Here is a 16,212-nt window from a genome sequence, read left to right as displayed (position 1 = left end):
CCTATGTCACCAGCCTCCAACAAAAACCTTGAGCACTAAGTCTCTAATGAGCTTCCCTGGTAAATAACAGTTCATACACAATATGATACTAGTGCATCCTGTGTAACTACACTGGGAGAGAACTCTTGGAAGCTTCTACCTCGTTTTCTCTGGACTTGGACCATGATCTTTTCCCTTTGCTGATTTTGCTTTGCATTCTTTCACTATAATAAATCATGGCCATAGCCATGAGTTCTCCCAGAAAATCACTGAACGCTGGAGATGGTCTTAGGGACTTCCAACACAAGTGGTCATTATGTAAGACTACGGCAATCATCCCAACATGATGCGATAGGACCTAGACAAGGATGGTAGCAGTGGGTATGAAAAAGAAGGCAATCCTACAGAAAATAATGAAAAATGAATTAACAGGATTTAGTCAAGGATTTAATATGGAGGGGCGCCTGGGTGGCACAGCGGTTGGGCGTCTGCCTTCGGCTCAGGGCGTGATCCCGGTGTTACGGGATCGAGCCCCACATCAGGCTCCTCTGCTATGAGCCTGCTTCTTTCTCTCCCACTCCCCCTGCTTGTGTTTCCTCTCTCTCTGGCTGTCTCTATCTCTGTCAAATAAATAAATAAAATCTTTATAAAAAAAAAAAAGGATTTAATATGGAGCAAAGACAAGAAGGAAAAAAAAATGTTCCCAAGGTTTCGAGTTCTGTGCCTATTGTTTATTTCTCAGAAGCCCTGTTGGTAGAGCACACCATATTCATAAAACAAATGTATTAACTTCAGAAGTACTTTTCCAGTAAACTACAATACCAGAGAAATATGCTATCAGATATCAAGAGCTAACCCATACAGAGGTTCAACATAAATGTACAACTCCTGGTGAAAAGCTAGCAGTTATCTGGTATTCTAATACAGTAACTTTCAGAGAGGAGTAATGAACTGATATAAGTATTAAAAAGTCTAAAGGGTTTTTTTGGGGCGCCTGGGTGGCACAGCGGTTAAGCTTCTGCCTTCGGCTCAGGGCGTGATCCCGGCGCTACGGGATTGAGTCCCACATCAGGCTCTTCCGCTATGAGCCTGCTTCTTCCTCTCCCACTCCCCCTGCTTGTGTTCCTCTCTCGCTGGCTGTCTCTCTCTGTCGAATAAATAAATAAAATCTTTAAAAAACAAAAAAACAAAAAAAAAAGTCTAAAGGTTTTTTTTTTTTAAGATTTATTTATTTGAGAGAGAAAGAGAACACATGGGGGGGGGGCAGAAGGAAAGAGAATCCTGAAGCAGACTCCCCGATGAGCGCGGAGCCCAACTCAGGACTTGATCTCACTACCCAGAGATCATGACACAAACTGAAACCAAGAGTTGGCCACTCAACTGAATGAGTCACCCAGGCACCCCTAAAAAGTCCAAAAGTTTTATACACATGTCTAATTAGTCCTTAAAATCCCTTTGTAATGAACAGGTTCTCTCATTCCATCTTACAACACAAAAACAATATCCTTAGAAAAACATTATTGCTTAGAAAATAAATAGCAAATCCATGACCCAGTCTACATTTGCCAGACTAGGTCATGTCTCTGCATAGTATGGTTGGTTACAAGCCAGCATTTCTCCACATTCTTACATGAAGGTGAATAGAGCAAAAGCAGAAATAGATAAATGAATATTCATTCAAACTCAAACATGGAGAAGGATTATTTATATTATTAACATTAATCACTTAGGTTTGACCCTGAAAATAATCTTTAAAAAACTCTATGACCTTGTCTCTAAGATTAGAAGATATAAATATTCATTCAAAAACTTAAAAATTCAAAGCAGAAATAAAATTCAGAAAAAGGCAAGAGCTATATAATGAAGTCTCTTCCCAATAATTCGATAATTGCCTACCATTTGGCAATGGAAAGGTATAAAGAAACTCAGACTGATGCATCTCTTTATACTTATACAAACCAGGTTTAATTCACTGAATAAACCATCCCCATATAATTTATGTTCTCCATCTATTGTAATTATTCTCTTTTTCCCTTGGTAAAATCCAATGTGTATTCGCTAATCTATATTATCCTAACCTGACTATCGTAACCTATACTCCACCTTCACAGAAAGAAAAAAAACAATTAACAAGGCTAAAATAATAAAAAAGTCAAAAGACACTCATAACTTTCGATCATAAAAACAAAACAAAAGGGGGGCACCTGGGTGGCTCAGTCATTAAGCATCTGCCTTTGGCTCAGGGCATGATCCCAGCATTCTGGGATGGAGCCCCACATGGGGCTCCCTGCTCAGCGGGAAGCCTGCTTCTCCCTCTCCCACTTCCCCTGCTGTGTTCCCTCTCTCGCTGCCTCTCTCTCTGTCAAATAAATAAATAAAATCTAAAAAAAAAAATAAAAAACAAAACGAAACGAAAATTTTACTCAGCACATATTAAGCGCTCAGATATTGGTTGGCATAATACACGATGAGATGGTACCGTGAATAAACTGGGTAGGTAATGCTATAAGTAATCAGGATGGACTGGATAGGGCCTGAAGAGACTCAAAATCAAAAAACAAAAAGGGTAAGTCAGATACAGACCACATAAGTAGTTTACTCCATTTCTGTTTAAACAGGTGTATGTAAGGGGTTCCTGGGTGGCTCAGTCAATTAAGTGTCCGACTCTTGATTTCAGCTCGGATCATTCAGGTCATGCTCTCAGGGTTGTGAGATGGAGCTCCCCCCCCACCCAGGGTCAGGCTCCATGCACAGCAGGCAGTCTGCTTGAGAGTCTCTTCCTTTTCCTCTGTCCCTTCCTCCACTGTGGGCTCTCTAAAATAAATAAATAAGTCTTAAAAAAAATAAAAAACAAGTAAATAAAAAGGAGTATGTAATTCTGTATGTGTGATGTATAAATGCTCATATAGATTATATCTGGAAGGATGCACTAAAAAATAAAATAGGGTCTTCCTCTGGGTAGGAGGGAGACTTTTTAAAGATTATTTGTTTATTTAATTTGAGAGAAAGAGAGAGTACAGGCAGTGGGATTGGGGAAGGGCAGAGGGAAAGAGAGAAAGACTCCCCGCTGAGAAGGGAGCCTGATGCAAGGCTCGATCCCAGGACCCCAAGATCATGCCCTGAGCCAAAGGCAGACGTTTAACTGAGCCACCCAGGTGCCCCAGGAGGGAGACTTTTATTCATAAAGAATTTCCAGCAGTGGTAATATGAAGAGGTTGGGCAATTCCCCCCCACAGAAAACAAAGATAAATCTGGACAAAATTACCAAAACAACCGTTTCAAGTCACTAGAAATCAACTAAAGGAAAAAAAATATTGAGAGCATTTACTGTCGAAAGACTAAAAGAAGTCTGGATAAAAACATTCCCAAATAAGCAAAGACTGAAAGAATTCAATGCTTAGGAGACCCACACTACAGAAAAGAGCAGTCCTCCAGGCTGAAAGAAAATGAACCCAAAAGGTAATATGGATCCCACAGGAATAAATGAAGAGCATCAGAAATGGTAAATTTGTGAGTCAATGTGTAACAGAGTATAAGTGCATTTTTTTAAAAGTAAAAGTTTAAAGTAATAGTTATATTCCTGTGTTGTATTTATATAACATGTCAATACAATGTATAAAAATACACAAAAAAGACAGTAGGAAATGAAGAGACACTGTTTCAAAGTTACTATATTCACCAGAATTAAGTCAATATTAACATGAAGTAGGCTGCATAGAGACGTATTTTGTCAATAAAACTTAAAAAAAAAAAGATGCATTATTATAATTCTTAGAACCACTAAATAACTAAAAAGTATACAGCCAAATGAAAAAACCTGGAGAAATTAAAATGGTATTATGAAAAATATCTGTTTAACACCAAACAAAGTCCACAAAGGAGAGATGGAGGAACAAAACATGAGACATATACAATCGCAAAATGGAAGACATAAATCAATGATATCAATAATTATATTAAATGTAAATGGACTAAATAACTCCAATCAAAAGGCAACCCTCAGACTAGATTTAAAAAAAGCAAATCCAATCATATGCTGCCTACATAAGACATTTTAGATTCTAAGATACAAACAGCTTCAAAGTAAAAGAATGGAAAAAGATACACCTCACAAACAGTAACCTTAAGAGAACTGGAGTGGCTGGCTATACTTTTAACTGTACATACTACTGCACTCTTTTCCTGGTTTTTAACCACGTGTAACTCTTTTAATAGGAAAGAAAACTCTTAAACACTGCCAAATATCAAGGGAAAGAAAAAGTAAAAAGGACTAAAATAATGAGAAAAAGAAATGAATGATCATCTTAATTTAGCTTTGTACATAAGGGTCATCTCCAATGTGACAGGACTTCACTGTATGTTACAGTTTAAACATATTTGAAAACCTACCTGCTCAGGTACTGAAGGCAACTTAATTTTGGACCTATCAATGAAATGCAATTTTTTTTTTAAATTCTTAAATCACTGTCTAGATTTTCAAACAGAAAGAGCTAGGCAAAATTCTTTTAACTGGAATCAGAGTTTTAAACTAATTAAATTGGTTTTAAAATGCAAAGTTAAATTTTCTTAAGTTTTCTTTTAAAGCAAAGTTTGAGTGATAGTACAAAGCTCCGAAAGAAGGGCGGGACCAAAGAGCGTTGCCCTGAAGTTAAATTTTTAAAGATACTTTGGACGTATTGTTTTTAAAACTGAAAATTATTTATAACATCCAAACCCTACATATTTAATAATTTAAATGAACATAAACCCTTTAGATTAGAGAAAGGAAGTTTTCTACTATGCAAAGGCTAAATCAACTTGGAGTAAGTTTGAATTACTACTATCTGCTCTGCACCTCTTCTTCTGGCAGCATCTTTCTCCGACCATCCTTTACAGGAAATCCACTTCCAAAGTCTTTTGAGGAGATATCAGCTCCATACTCTACAATAACATCTTCTTCAATACTGCTCACCAGCCGCCAGAATTCCTTTTCTACTAGTTCTGTAGGAACCATCTATACAGGGAAAAAGATTACAGATTACTAACTCATTATAACCATAACCTTCTAAAACATAATATGCAGGTCAAGCGAACACAAACCCATGATAAAAAGAAAAAATCTTATTTCCAGAGCTGAAAAGACCAGGGTCCTAGCTTTTCCCAGAGAATAGGGAAAAGCTAAAGACAAACTAGATGTTCAGAAAAACATAATAAACTGAACTGCCTTTTGGTGTAAGCTATTTACCATCTAAGAAATATAAAGATGACCCAGCAAGCACATTAGGGAGAATAAAGGAAATGCAAAATTCAAGGCTGAATTTTAATAGCTTTGGCAAAGTTTTTGGATAGGGATTTAAAAAGCCCAAGATCCCCTAGGAAAAGAAGCAAACTTCGTTATTACAAATAACTAAACAAAAGGAGCAACTGCCACATACACTTCATGCTTTTCTATAAAAGATTACTCACGGAAGGCTGATAATTCAAAGATCAAAGCAGATTTCTCAACAGGAGAGTACTGTCACACTGCCACATTAGCGAGTGAAAGAAATAGAAACAGATGCCAGGCCCCTTAATCTTTAATATTTAATATTCTATCATCTTTGTCATGCTGTCCCTGCTTTCCACAAAATGATGAAAGCAAACCAAAAGCTTCAGACTCAGATAAATCTTCATACCTCCCCAAACTGACCTAAATGATAGATACTCACATGAACTGGCATATTGAAATAATCAGACTTAAAATTATCTGCCATCTCTCCAAAGCTCTGAAGTGTATACTCTCGTACAGCTTGTTCGAATCCAAAGGCCTCTCGAGGTTTATTACATTCCTAAGAAGAAATAGCTAAAATTAACTCACTGAAAATGAACTAATAAAATATTAAGGCTCTTGGTGTTACCTTCTTTGATCATCTCCCTAGGTGAAGCAAATCCAATCAACCTTAGACAGCAAAACAAGTATTAATTACTTGCAATACAGAATCAAGAAATAATGTTCTAGAACCTCAACTACATTTTCACAGCCTTCCATAAGTAAGGTGGTAATGAGACAGCTTCAGACTCTGGAGTTGACATTAAGTTCTGGCACCAAGACAAACACTGGGAGAACTACTGGCATGCAATCAAGCCCAGGGATGCCTATCATTCTCAGTTTCTCAGTGTATCTAGCTAGAGAGAAAATACATGTTCATGGATGAAGGAAGATAATGGATAAAGGGATATCCACTGGACTGCAAGAACATCTAGCTATAGGAATGGTTGTTTCACACCATCAACCACCCTGACCAGTATCTTAACACAAATTCTCAGAACAGAACTACTTCTAAATCAACTCACCTTGAGAATTATAATAACTCAAAGCTTTCAATACACCTACACACAGCCCAGCCAAGTCCTTCCCTTCCATGTCCTATCACAATATTTTGTTAAAATAGGTAAACAGATTAGGTATTTCAGTACAATGTCTTTGTAATCTTTCAATAAGAATAATTCAGTATAATCAAGTAAAACTTAAACAAGCTAATAGATACCATCAATTTATCTGGTAACATGAAAAACTGGATGCATAAATCCTAAGTTCTAGAGCTTCATGACTTTTACTTTTTTTTAATTTAAAAAAAATAAACGACCTACAGTCTTTCTTCATTTCTATTATTTTCCAGGAATACGAACGTTCTGAATAAAAGTATCATTCATCTACAGCAATAAACCAAATTATCTAACCAACAGGGAGAAAAAGAACATTTGAAAGGCGAGCTGCCACAACACAATTACTATATTTTCATTCAATACTGCTCTTAAAAAATCCTAGAGATTTTAAACACTGAAAAAGAAAGCAAGAGCTTTTGACAATGGGTTTACTGTATGTGTGTATGTGCACATCATTATTGTTAATTAAAAAAGGATCTGTAAAGGTTAGGCTTGTACCTCAGCAACACATTTAGGACACCTCCAGTCTCCTTTGGGCACATCAGGTAGTGGGGGAATTAAACAAAATGTATGATAGCTGTCATCACATCCATCACACAAAAGCAATTTATCTTCATTATTTCCCCGACCACAAAACATACAAACATAGAGATCAACCTGTTAGAAAACAAACAAAATAAAATAAAAGTCTATTTTCTATAACAATAATATTAAATTTTTACCAGGAACTCCTTAACTGAAACAAACAAAATAATGTACACTAAAAGTACACATAACTTAAATCCTGAATATCTTTTAAATGATTATATTTAGACAACTTTTCATAAAACTTCCTCAATTACCTCAGTGCTTCTACAGGCAAGTTAATAAAAGTGTTATCAAGTTATCGGAATAAAGAAAGACCACAAATCCAGGTTACTTGAAAGTCAATTATATAAATAAAATACACCATGTCATCCTTCCTATACACAAACACTCTTTGGTAGAGAATGAATACTGAGCACTGTCTACAATACAGCTCAAGAATTTACAGATTCATATTCATTCTCTCACTCACAAGGTATATGTGAGTATAACTTGGGGAAGAGTCAATGTAAACAGACAAAGTGAGGTTCACATTACATAAATGAAAGCTGCGACTTTAGATTTACCATCTAGTCTTCTAACCAAACGAACTAACTAAACGGCATACCAATATATAGCGAGATAAAAAGTGCAAAACTAAAAATAAATCCTTTCCCTCCTGACACATCTCAGAACACTTACAAAGTTAACAGAGAGAGTTCCTTTCCGTTGTCTCATTTGCATGTTAAATGCGTCTGACCTGTTGGTAACTTTTCGTCTTCGGGAGACCTCATCTTGAAATAAAAATAGTTATATAATAATAGTAAAAACTAATGTTGAGAGCTTACTATGGACCAGACACTATTTAAAATAATTTAAATTAAATCTCAAAACACTATGAGGTAGATATACTATTATTCCCATTGAAGATAAAGAATCTAAAATATAGTGAAGTTAGATAACTTGCCCAAAATCACATAGCCAGTCAGTGGCAGATTTCGAAATCCAATCCAGGCAATCAAGCTCCAAAGAGCTTATCTACTAATTCTATACTGCCTGTATGTAGTGCTTATCAGGGACTAATTTGAGACTAGTTTTAAGATCACTGCCAGCCAATGCAGTAAGTACAAGAATGAAAAAGATAATCAAAGTGCTTAATTCTTAGAAGGGTGATAATAAACATCACAATGTATTTAGTAGGTCCTATCACACTGAATGTTTTAGAGTGATGGGACAATATCATCTGACCCTCCAGAGTTCTCATCCACAATCTGAATTGTGACTTAATTTCTCATATATCATGAAAAGGGTAATAATATGACTTATGATTATAGCATTTCATTAAATACATATACATTAAAAACAAATCCAAAACAATCTTTGTAGAGTTCTAAAACTGACACATACATAAAGAGAATAGTGGGACTTGATCTTTGCATTAGCAATTTTACTCACAGAAAGTTTCAAACACACTAAGCTGAGAGTACAAGGCTTTCCTCAGATAAAGAGTTTATTTAAATGAAGTGTCATAATATATCAAGGCAATTATGGAAAAATAACAGAATCAGAATTAGAATTTAAATCATAAGCTCTCCACAGTATATTCTGATACTAAAAATCAGAGAATCCAGTCTTTGAATTTTAAAGTTATAAGCTACAGATCACCAGGTGAGAACCATTCATTTCACCATCCTTTCCTAAACTAGCCTTCAGAAACTATAAATTTCTGTGTCACATATTAGACATGGAAAAGGACAATTTGTCTCTTCCAAATATTATAAAAATTCAATAAAATATGGTTCCTCAAGACTTAAATTTAAGATTATATGCCATAAAAGGTGATTCGTCTAGGAACCACGTTCCAAGTTTACACTCATAAGAAAAACCCCAAAGCAGACTGCAATTCAAATGTTATTTGAATCTTATTAGAACCATATGGCTATACCTTGTTTCTTTTCGTGACCGAATAAGAGATTTTTACCTTCTTTATCTTTTGCTCCCATTGCTAGGCCCACGACCTTAGGCCCAGCCCCAAAAATTCGAAGTTTCTTCAATTCCATGTTTCTGTTCACTTCTCCAGATTCTGACTAAAAAAAAAAACAAACAAACAAAAAAACCTCACATTATCTAATCACATCTAATCACATATTTATTTTCTTACCCGAGAAAAGTTTCAAGATCCTCTTCAATATGAAGAAAAACATATTTTACTACTTCTCTCTAAATCCACTCACTGCCTCATTACAACAGCTGAATAGTCATCCAAGCAGTATGCAACACCCAACTTCCTTTCCACAAAAGAAAATCTTTATTAAAAGCACAGTTGTCAATTAGGTTCTGTCCAGACACAAATGCCACTGGTTATAACCAGTATAATACTGATAATAAAAGAAATCCTCACTTCTACCTTGCTAAGGGACACCCATCTTTGATCAGAAGGCAATATGCCCATCCTATTAGATGAATAATGATTATCCTAAGCCAATCATGCCATTTCTCTTTGTTAGTGATGGCCTAGCTGAGGGTAGAAATGTTATCCCGGTCCAGACCAATGAAACATACAGAACATCTACTAGAAGCCTCTGGGAAAGATTCCATCTTCTAATAAAAGAGAAAGCTTCTCAAAGAGTTATAAGCCTTTTACCCCAACTTCCTTCCCTACTTTTAGGAGATTCAGCCTGGTGAAAGCATTGTGCTGGACTCAAGCAGCTGCACTGCAATTAGGAAGAGATACATTACCCACACACTGAAGCAAGCAAGGCAGAAAGATGGAAAGAGCCTGGGCCCTTCATGGCAATGTGCCATTGCTGCATCAATCCTAGAGCTACCTATTTCTGGAAATCTTATGTGAAAAATGTGTCCTTATGTGAAAACTGTGTTGTTAATGTTTAAGCTGATGTCATTTGGTACTCTAGTACTTGAAGATGAGAGCATCCTGATAGATGCCAAGTGTTACATCGTGAATTCAGATGGACCATACACTCTGAATATACACTAAGTAAATAACTAAAACTTACTTAAAATATAGTCAATAAAAATAAAAATAAAAATAAATCAGGTTAAAATACAGACTTTATAAGTCTATGATTATGTAAGAACCAAACCAACCAAAATGGCATTTAAATATATATATTTAAACTTCAGTAGACTGACTTAATTATACTAATCTATCTTTACAGTCCAATGATAAACATGACACTGTACATTCTTCATCACTATTAACGCACAGTATATAATAAGAAAACCTAACATACACTGAGTAGATACTATGTACCATATAAAAGTATTTTAATCAATTAATCCTCACAACAACCTTTTCAGACAGGCAATAAAGTTCCAAAAAGTAGAAATAATAAGACATTACCTGATCTTAATGGAATAAAAACTAGAAATAACAAAATAAAAAAAATAAATAAAAAGACCTGCTAGAGGGGGCGCCTGGGTGGCACAGCGGTTAAGCGTCTGCCTTCGGCTCAGGGCGTGATCCCCGCGTTATGGGATCTAGCCCCACATCAGGCTCCTCTGCTATGAGCCTGCTTCTTCCTCTCCCACTCCCCCTGCTTGTGTTCCCTCTCTCACTGTCTGTCTCTGGCTCTGTCGAATAAATAAATAAAATCTTTAAAAAAAAAAAAAAAAAAGACCTGCTAGAAATCTTTAACTTCCTATTAAAAAATGATAACAAAAAAAGACTATAAATCAGAATCTCCAGAATAAATTAAAGCAGGGATCACAGGAAATTTTATAGTCTTAAACAGCCCAGTTAAAACAGATGAATAGAAATAAATTAAGTTTCCAAATCCAAGAGCTAGGAAAAGAGCCACAATGTGAATCAAAAGAACTTTGTGATGCTAGATTAGAACTGGAATTATCAGTCCATTTCTGAAAATATGTTTTTAAATTTTATTTCCCAGACCTAACCACTAAAAGGACCTACAAAAGCAATGGCATCCCAGTAGGAACAAGCACACGTTGTACTCAGATCTTGGTCTCTATATATCATTTCACACTAAAATGAAGCAGAATTCCGTGGAGAAACGGCTAATTCCAGGTCTAAGCAAGGCAAGAAGACAATGAGCCTTTCTGTGCTAAACAAGTACTCAAACAAAGATGGAGACATGTAAAAAGAGTAACATGAACCAGCTTGAAGGGGTTCCCATTAGCCAAACTTGGAACAACAGGATTATAAAAAGGAATAAGAGATGGTAATAAATTATAAGACATTATATTTTTTTTAATTTTTTTTTAAAGATTTTATTTATTTATTTGACAGAGACAGCCAGCGAGAAAGGGAACACAGGCAGGGGGAGTGGGAGAGGAAGAAACAGGCTCCCAGTGGAAGAGCCCGATGTGGGGCTCGATCCCAGAACGCTGGGATCACGCCCTGAGCCAAAGGCAGATGCTTAAGGACTGCGCCACCCAGGTGCCCCAGACATTATATTTTTCAAAAATCATGACCTACAGTGATACTAAAAAGGAGCAGGGGTCAGTCTTGGTTCCACGGGTAAACACATTCATCAAAATTCACCAAACTATACACTTAAGATATAAACATTTTACTGTATGAAAAAAGTATCTCAAGAAAGTGTGGGAGAAGAGTTCTCCTTTAAAGAAAAATGCTAAAAGATGTAGAAAATGACAGAGCTAGAAAATCACCCAGCTTGCAACGACCAGCGTTACTACTAATTCACGTAAGGATCATCAATGAATGCGAAAACCACTGGGTAAAACATAACTGGGAGACAGGTTATTCACACTGTCTTACAGTTTACTCTGATTACTTTTATTACAAAGAGAATAAGTATAATGGAGAAACCTGGCTCTGAAAGCTGAATCCAGCTTTCAAAAAGCTCACTAGTGAGGTCACAGATGAAAAAACAATCATACCAGCGGTGCCTGGGTGGCTCAGCCAGTTAAGTGTCCGACTCTTGACTCTGGCTCAGGTCACGATCTCAGGGTTGTGAGATAGAGCCCTGCATCAGGCTCTGTTGCTCAACAGAGTCAGCTTGAGATTCCCTCTCCCTTTGCCCCTCCCCCCACTGGCATGCGCTTTCATTCCTCTCTGTCTCCCTCTCTTTCTCTAAAATCAATAAATCTAAAAAAAAAAAAGAATAAAAATCACAGAACAGTAAAGCCAGTGATGTGATAGAGATAAGAAAGGGGAGTAGGATAACTTTCATAACTTCTGTTTCTTGTTTAAGAGACTATTGGATGGCTGTGCTTGTCATGGACACCAAGCTAGAAAATAACAAAGGAAAAACAGATTTAGAGAAGGTGATAATGTTTGAGATGTACTGAATTCAGCATACCTGCTGTGGCTACCAATGGCTACCAATATGCATACAGGGGTATACATATACTATATGCACACACACACATCCCTGGCAAACAGAAAAGAAACATGCGTGTCAAGACATATTTAGGAGTTTTAAGTGTACAGGTACTACTCGAAATCACAGGGTAGATAAGATAGCTAGGGAGAGCAAAGATAGGAAAAGACTTAAAATTCCATGTAAAGGGCAATGGGAAGAGAGAACAAAGATGACTGAGGAGAAGTCAGAGAGTGAAGAAGATAACCAGGAGAGAGGCATCACGAAGCCAAAGAAAAATCAAGTTAACTGAATTTCAAGGAGAGAAGTCAACAACTGTATTAAATGTATACATGACCAGAGATAAAGAAGGATAAGAAATAAAAAAAAGATCCTCAGCTTTCGACAATTATTAACTCAGTGGTAACTTGAGTGGTGCAGTTTCAATAAAATGATTTAGCTCAATGTCAGATTACAGAGTATGAAAGCTAAACAGATACTGAGGAACCTGAGACAACATCAACTGTTTTTCAAGAAACTTCATAAAAAGAGGCAAAGAGTAAGGCACTATCTAGGAAGGGAGTTTTTGTTTTAAGATGACAAAGACTTTAAACACGTTTACATTGGGGGTAGGAGGAGATCCAGCAGACAGAAGAGGTAGGAGAGAGAAATTTCGTAAGTGATACATTAAAATCCCTAAAGAAGCCAGAAAGAACAGATGTGGGAAGATTATCCTTAGAGACAAAGGCTACCCTTTGCCCACAGAGACTGACAGAAATTAAGAATGAATACCAACAATTCTGTATATGGGGCAAGAAGTCGAAGGAGTTCTACCAGAAAGCCTCTTCTTTCTGGTAGAATGAGGAATGAGGCAGACTAGGCAATACAGTAATTAAGGACAAATTGTGAGCTGAACAAATTCTTCGTTGAAAAGCCTACAATGGTTCTAGTTTCTACCTGGTATCAACAATCTGACTACGCTGCCAATCATTACAATAGGTAAAAACAATCTATACTGTCCTTTTCTTATATATAGGCAATAAGCAGCAGGACTTTTCCATGGTTTCAGAAGGAACATCAAAAAGAAATTTCATCATAAGCTGTCAACTGATTAGAGGAGCAGGGCCAGCTGGGTCAACTCTTCAAAACTGAGTCACCAAGTCAGAGACTAATTTTCAAGTGTTTCGGGTCTTGAAACAGAATCATCACTATACACCCAAAGATGATTAGAACTTTTGAGATCAATCACAGTAATAAAAAATCACTTAACAACTAAACCAGAGTTCACTAATTTATAATGATTTATAACTAAGAATTCTCATCATAAATAAAAATTACAATTATATTATTATAATGCAACAAAATATTAATTTATGAATTACTGAACAATTTATATTACATACTGGTAATTTACTAATAAACATAAATTTAAAATTCACTTTTCAATGAATTCCCATTAAATTCACGTTCTCCATCCAAGACACCTACCTTTCTGTTATCAAAGTACCTAAGAAGCTAAATTATTATTCAGGAGACTATTCAAGGAGCATAAATTCAGAGCAAGGGAAGCAGCATCTAACTGTCCCAACCTACGGACCTGTCTTTATTTATTTTTTGTTTTTAAGATTTTATTTATTTATTTAACAGAGATAGAGACAGCCAGCGAGAGAGGGAACACAAGCAGGGGGAGTGGGAGAGGAAGAAGCAGGCTTCCAGCAGAGGAGCCCGATGTGGGACTCGATCCCAGAACGCCAGGATCACGCCCTGAGCCAAAGGCAGACGCTTAACTACTGAGCCACGCAGGCGCCCCTACGGACCTGTCTTTACAACAACTTTAAAAACACACTTTGAGGACCACAAATGAGAATGGGGAAAGGAGGACAGATGCAGACAAGAAGAAATTAGTGCATTTTTCTTCCGATGAAATTATTTTAGGCTACAAGAACACTAAGAAGTTAACACTGGAAAGGTTCAAACACTAAAACTTACACTCTAGCTTTTAAAGGAATGAGTGAAAACTAAAACCACCCTTTCCTACTCCTCTCATTTCTGCTAACCACGAAAATAAAATATACTACAGTTCATCAGCATGTCGATAACACTGGCCCTACCGTACCCAGAGTCACCATCTGATTTGTCCTCCTCATCAAAAACTGTTCAAAATTAACAAAAAGCTTTCTAAATCAAATCAGACTGAATTTTACAATTTCTTCCCTGTTCATCTTCATGGTAAATGAAAGACAGGTCTCTTCTTCACAGTCTAAACAACAATAGTATGTGAATGCCTCCAATAACCACATCACTGTTCTTCAGTTAATGCACTTAAAACTCCTGTTAAAAATGACCCATGGAAGTTGATACCTGAGACTTGACACGCCTTGTTCTCTTCGGTAGAATGTTCATTCTTGTGCCTGGCTCTGGGGAAGTTTGGACGTCAGTGCCAAGAACCTCAGGCTCTACTTTTTCCTTAAGATCTAAATTAGGCATCTGTACACCCTAAAGAATCAGAGCACAGAAAGACAGCAGGTTCACTGATAAGAAATCAGATTGGAGAATCAGGGGAGAAATAATAAATTTCCAATAAATCCCCAAAACTACATGAAACCAGATGACAATTCTACCTACCAAATTGATCTATAAATTCAAGACAATCCCTATTGAAATCCCAGCAGGCTTTTGTTGTAGAAATTGAAAAGTCAATTTCTAAAATTTATGTGGAAATGAAAATCTTTGGAAATTTAAAAAAAAAGAACCAAGTTGGAAGACTAACACTATTGGATATCAAAACTTACTATAAAGCTACAGTACTCAAGACAGTATAGTATTGGTGTTAGGGTAAATACATGGACCAAAGCACAAAACAGAGACCAGAAATAAACCCACATTTATAGTCAACTGATTTTCAACAAAGGTGCCAAAGTAAATCAACGGGAAAAGGGTAGTAGTCTTTTAAACATATGATACTGGTACAACTGAATATTCATATACATATACATTTCCCCTCTCCTCCAAAATGAACTTGTAGTTTTACCTCATACTATGCACATACAAAAAAAAAAAAAAAATGGATCTCAGACCTAAATATAAAAGCTAAAATATGAAACTTCTAGAGAAAAACAAAAAGTATCTTTGGGGCCTTGGGTTAAGAAAAGGTTTCTTAGATATGACAAGAGAAGCACAATCCATAGAAGGGGGGAAGGAAATTAATAAACTACTCTTCAAACAGACACCATTATAAAAATGAAAAGATAAACCAGAGACTAGCAGAGAGTATTTATAAAATCATGTACCTGATAAAAGACTTATATCCAGATTATATAGCAAACAAGTGTAAGATGACAAACAATCCAATAAAAAAAAAGATCAGAACAGACACTTCATCAAGGAAGATATACAAATGGCTAATATGCACATGAAAAGATGCACAACACCACTGGTCATTAGGGAAATGAAAATTAAAACCACAATGAGATACCACTACACACCCACTAGAATGGCTATAAGCAAAACAACTGACAATACCAAGTGTTGGCAAAGACGTGAAGAAACTGGAAGCCTCTACATTACTGGTGGGAATGTAAAATGGTTCAGCCACTTTGGAAAACAGTTTGGCAGTTTCTTAAAAAGTTAAACATAAACTTACCATATAACCCAGCAATTCCACTCCTAGGTATCTACCCAAGAGAAATGAAAACATATGTCCACACAAAGACTTATACATGAATATTCATAGCATTTATTCATAATAGCCATAAACTGGAAACAATCCAACTGTCCACCAACTGGTAAATGGATAAACAAATATGGTATATCCATACAATGGACTATTATTCAGCCATAAAAAAGAATGAAGTACTAATACAGGCTAAAACATAGATGAACCTTGAAAACATTAGGCTAAGTGAAAGAAGCCAGACACAAAATTATATTGTATGATTCCATCTATGTGAAATTTCTA

General features: G+C 36.2%; 1 protein-coding gene across 1 annotated transcript in view; it reads right to left on the bottom strand.

Annotated features, from left to right (window-relative positions):
- The window catches only part of KDM5A (lysine demethylase 5A), a 97,010-nt gene that overhangs the window by 67,115 nt on the left and 13,683 nt on the right, over nucleotides 1-16,212 (bottom strand). The window contains exons 5-10 of the mRNA XM_026502703.4: nucleotides 14,616-14,750; nucleotides 8,930-9,035; nucleotides 7,651-7,742; nucleotides 6,883-7,041; nucleotides 5,667-5,786; nucleotides 4,814-4,972 (exon numbers count right to left, since the gene is read on the bottom strand). Of these exons, the coding sequence (XP_026358488.2) occupies nucleotides 4,814-4,972; nucleotides 5,667-5,786; nucleotides 6,883-7,041; nucleotides 7,651-7,742; nucleotides 8,930-9,035; nucleotides 14,616-14,750 (771 nt within the window). The remainder of the gene's footprint in view (nucleotides 1-4,813; nucleotides 4,973-5,666; nucleotides 5,787-6,882; nucleotides 7,042-7,650; nucleotides 7,743-8,929; nucleotides 9,036-14,615; nucleotides 14,751-16,212) is intronic.

The sequence above is a fragment of the Ursus arctos genome, unplaced genomic scaffold (genome assembly GCF_023065955.2).
Source record: "Ursus arctos isolate Adak ecotype North America unplaced genomic scaffold, UrsArc2.0 scaffold_26, whole genome shotgun sequence".
In the NCBI taxonomy this organism is placed as follows: Eukaryota; Metazoa; Chordata; class Mammalia; order Carnivora; family Ursidae; genus Ursus; species Ursus arctos.
This window is presented reverse-complemented; position numbering and strand designations above follow the sequence as displayed.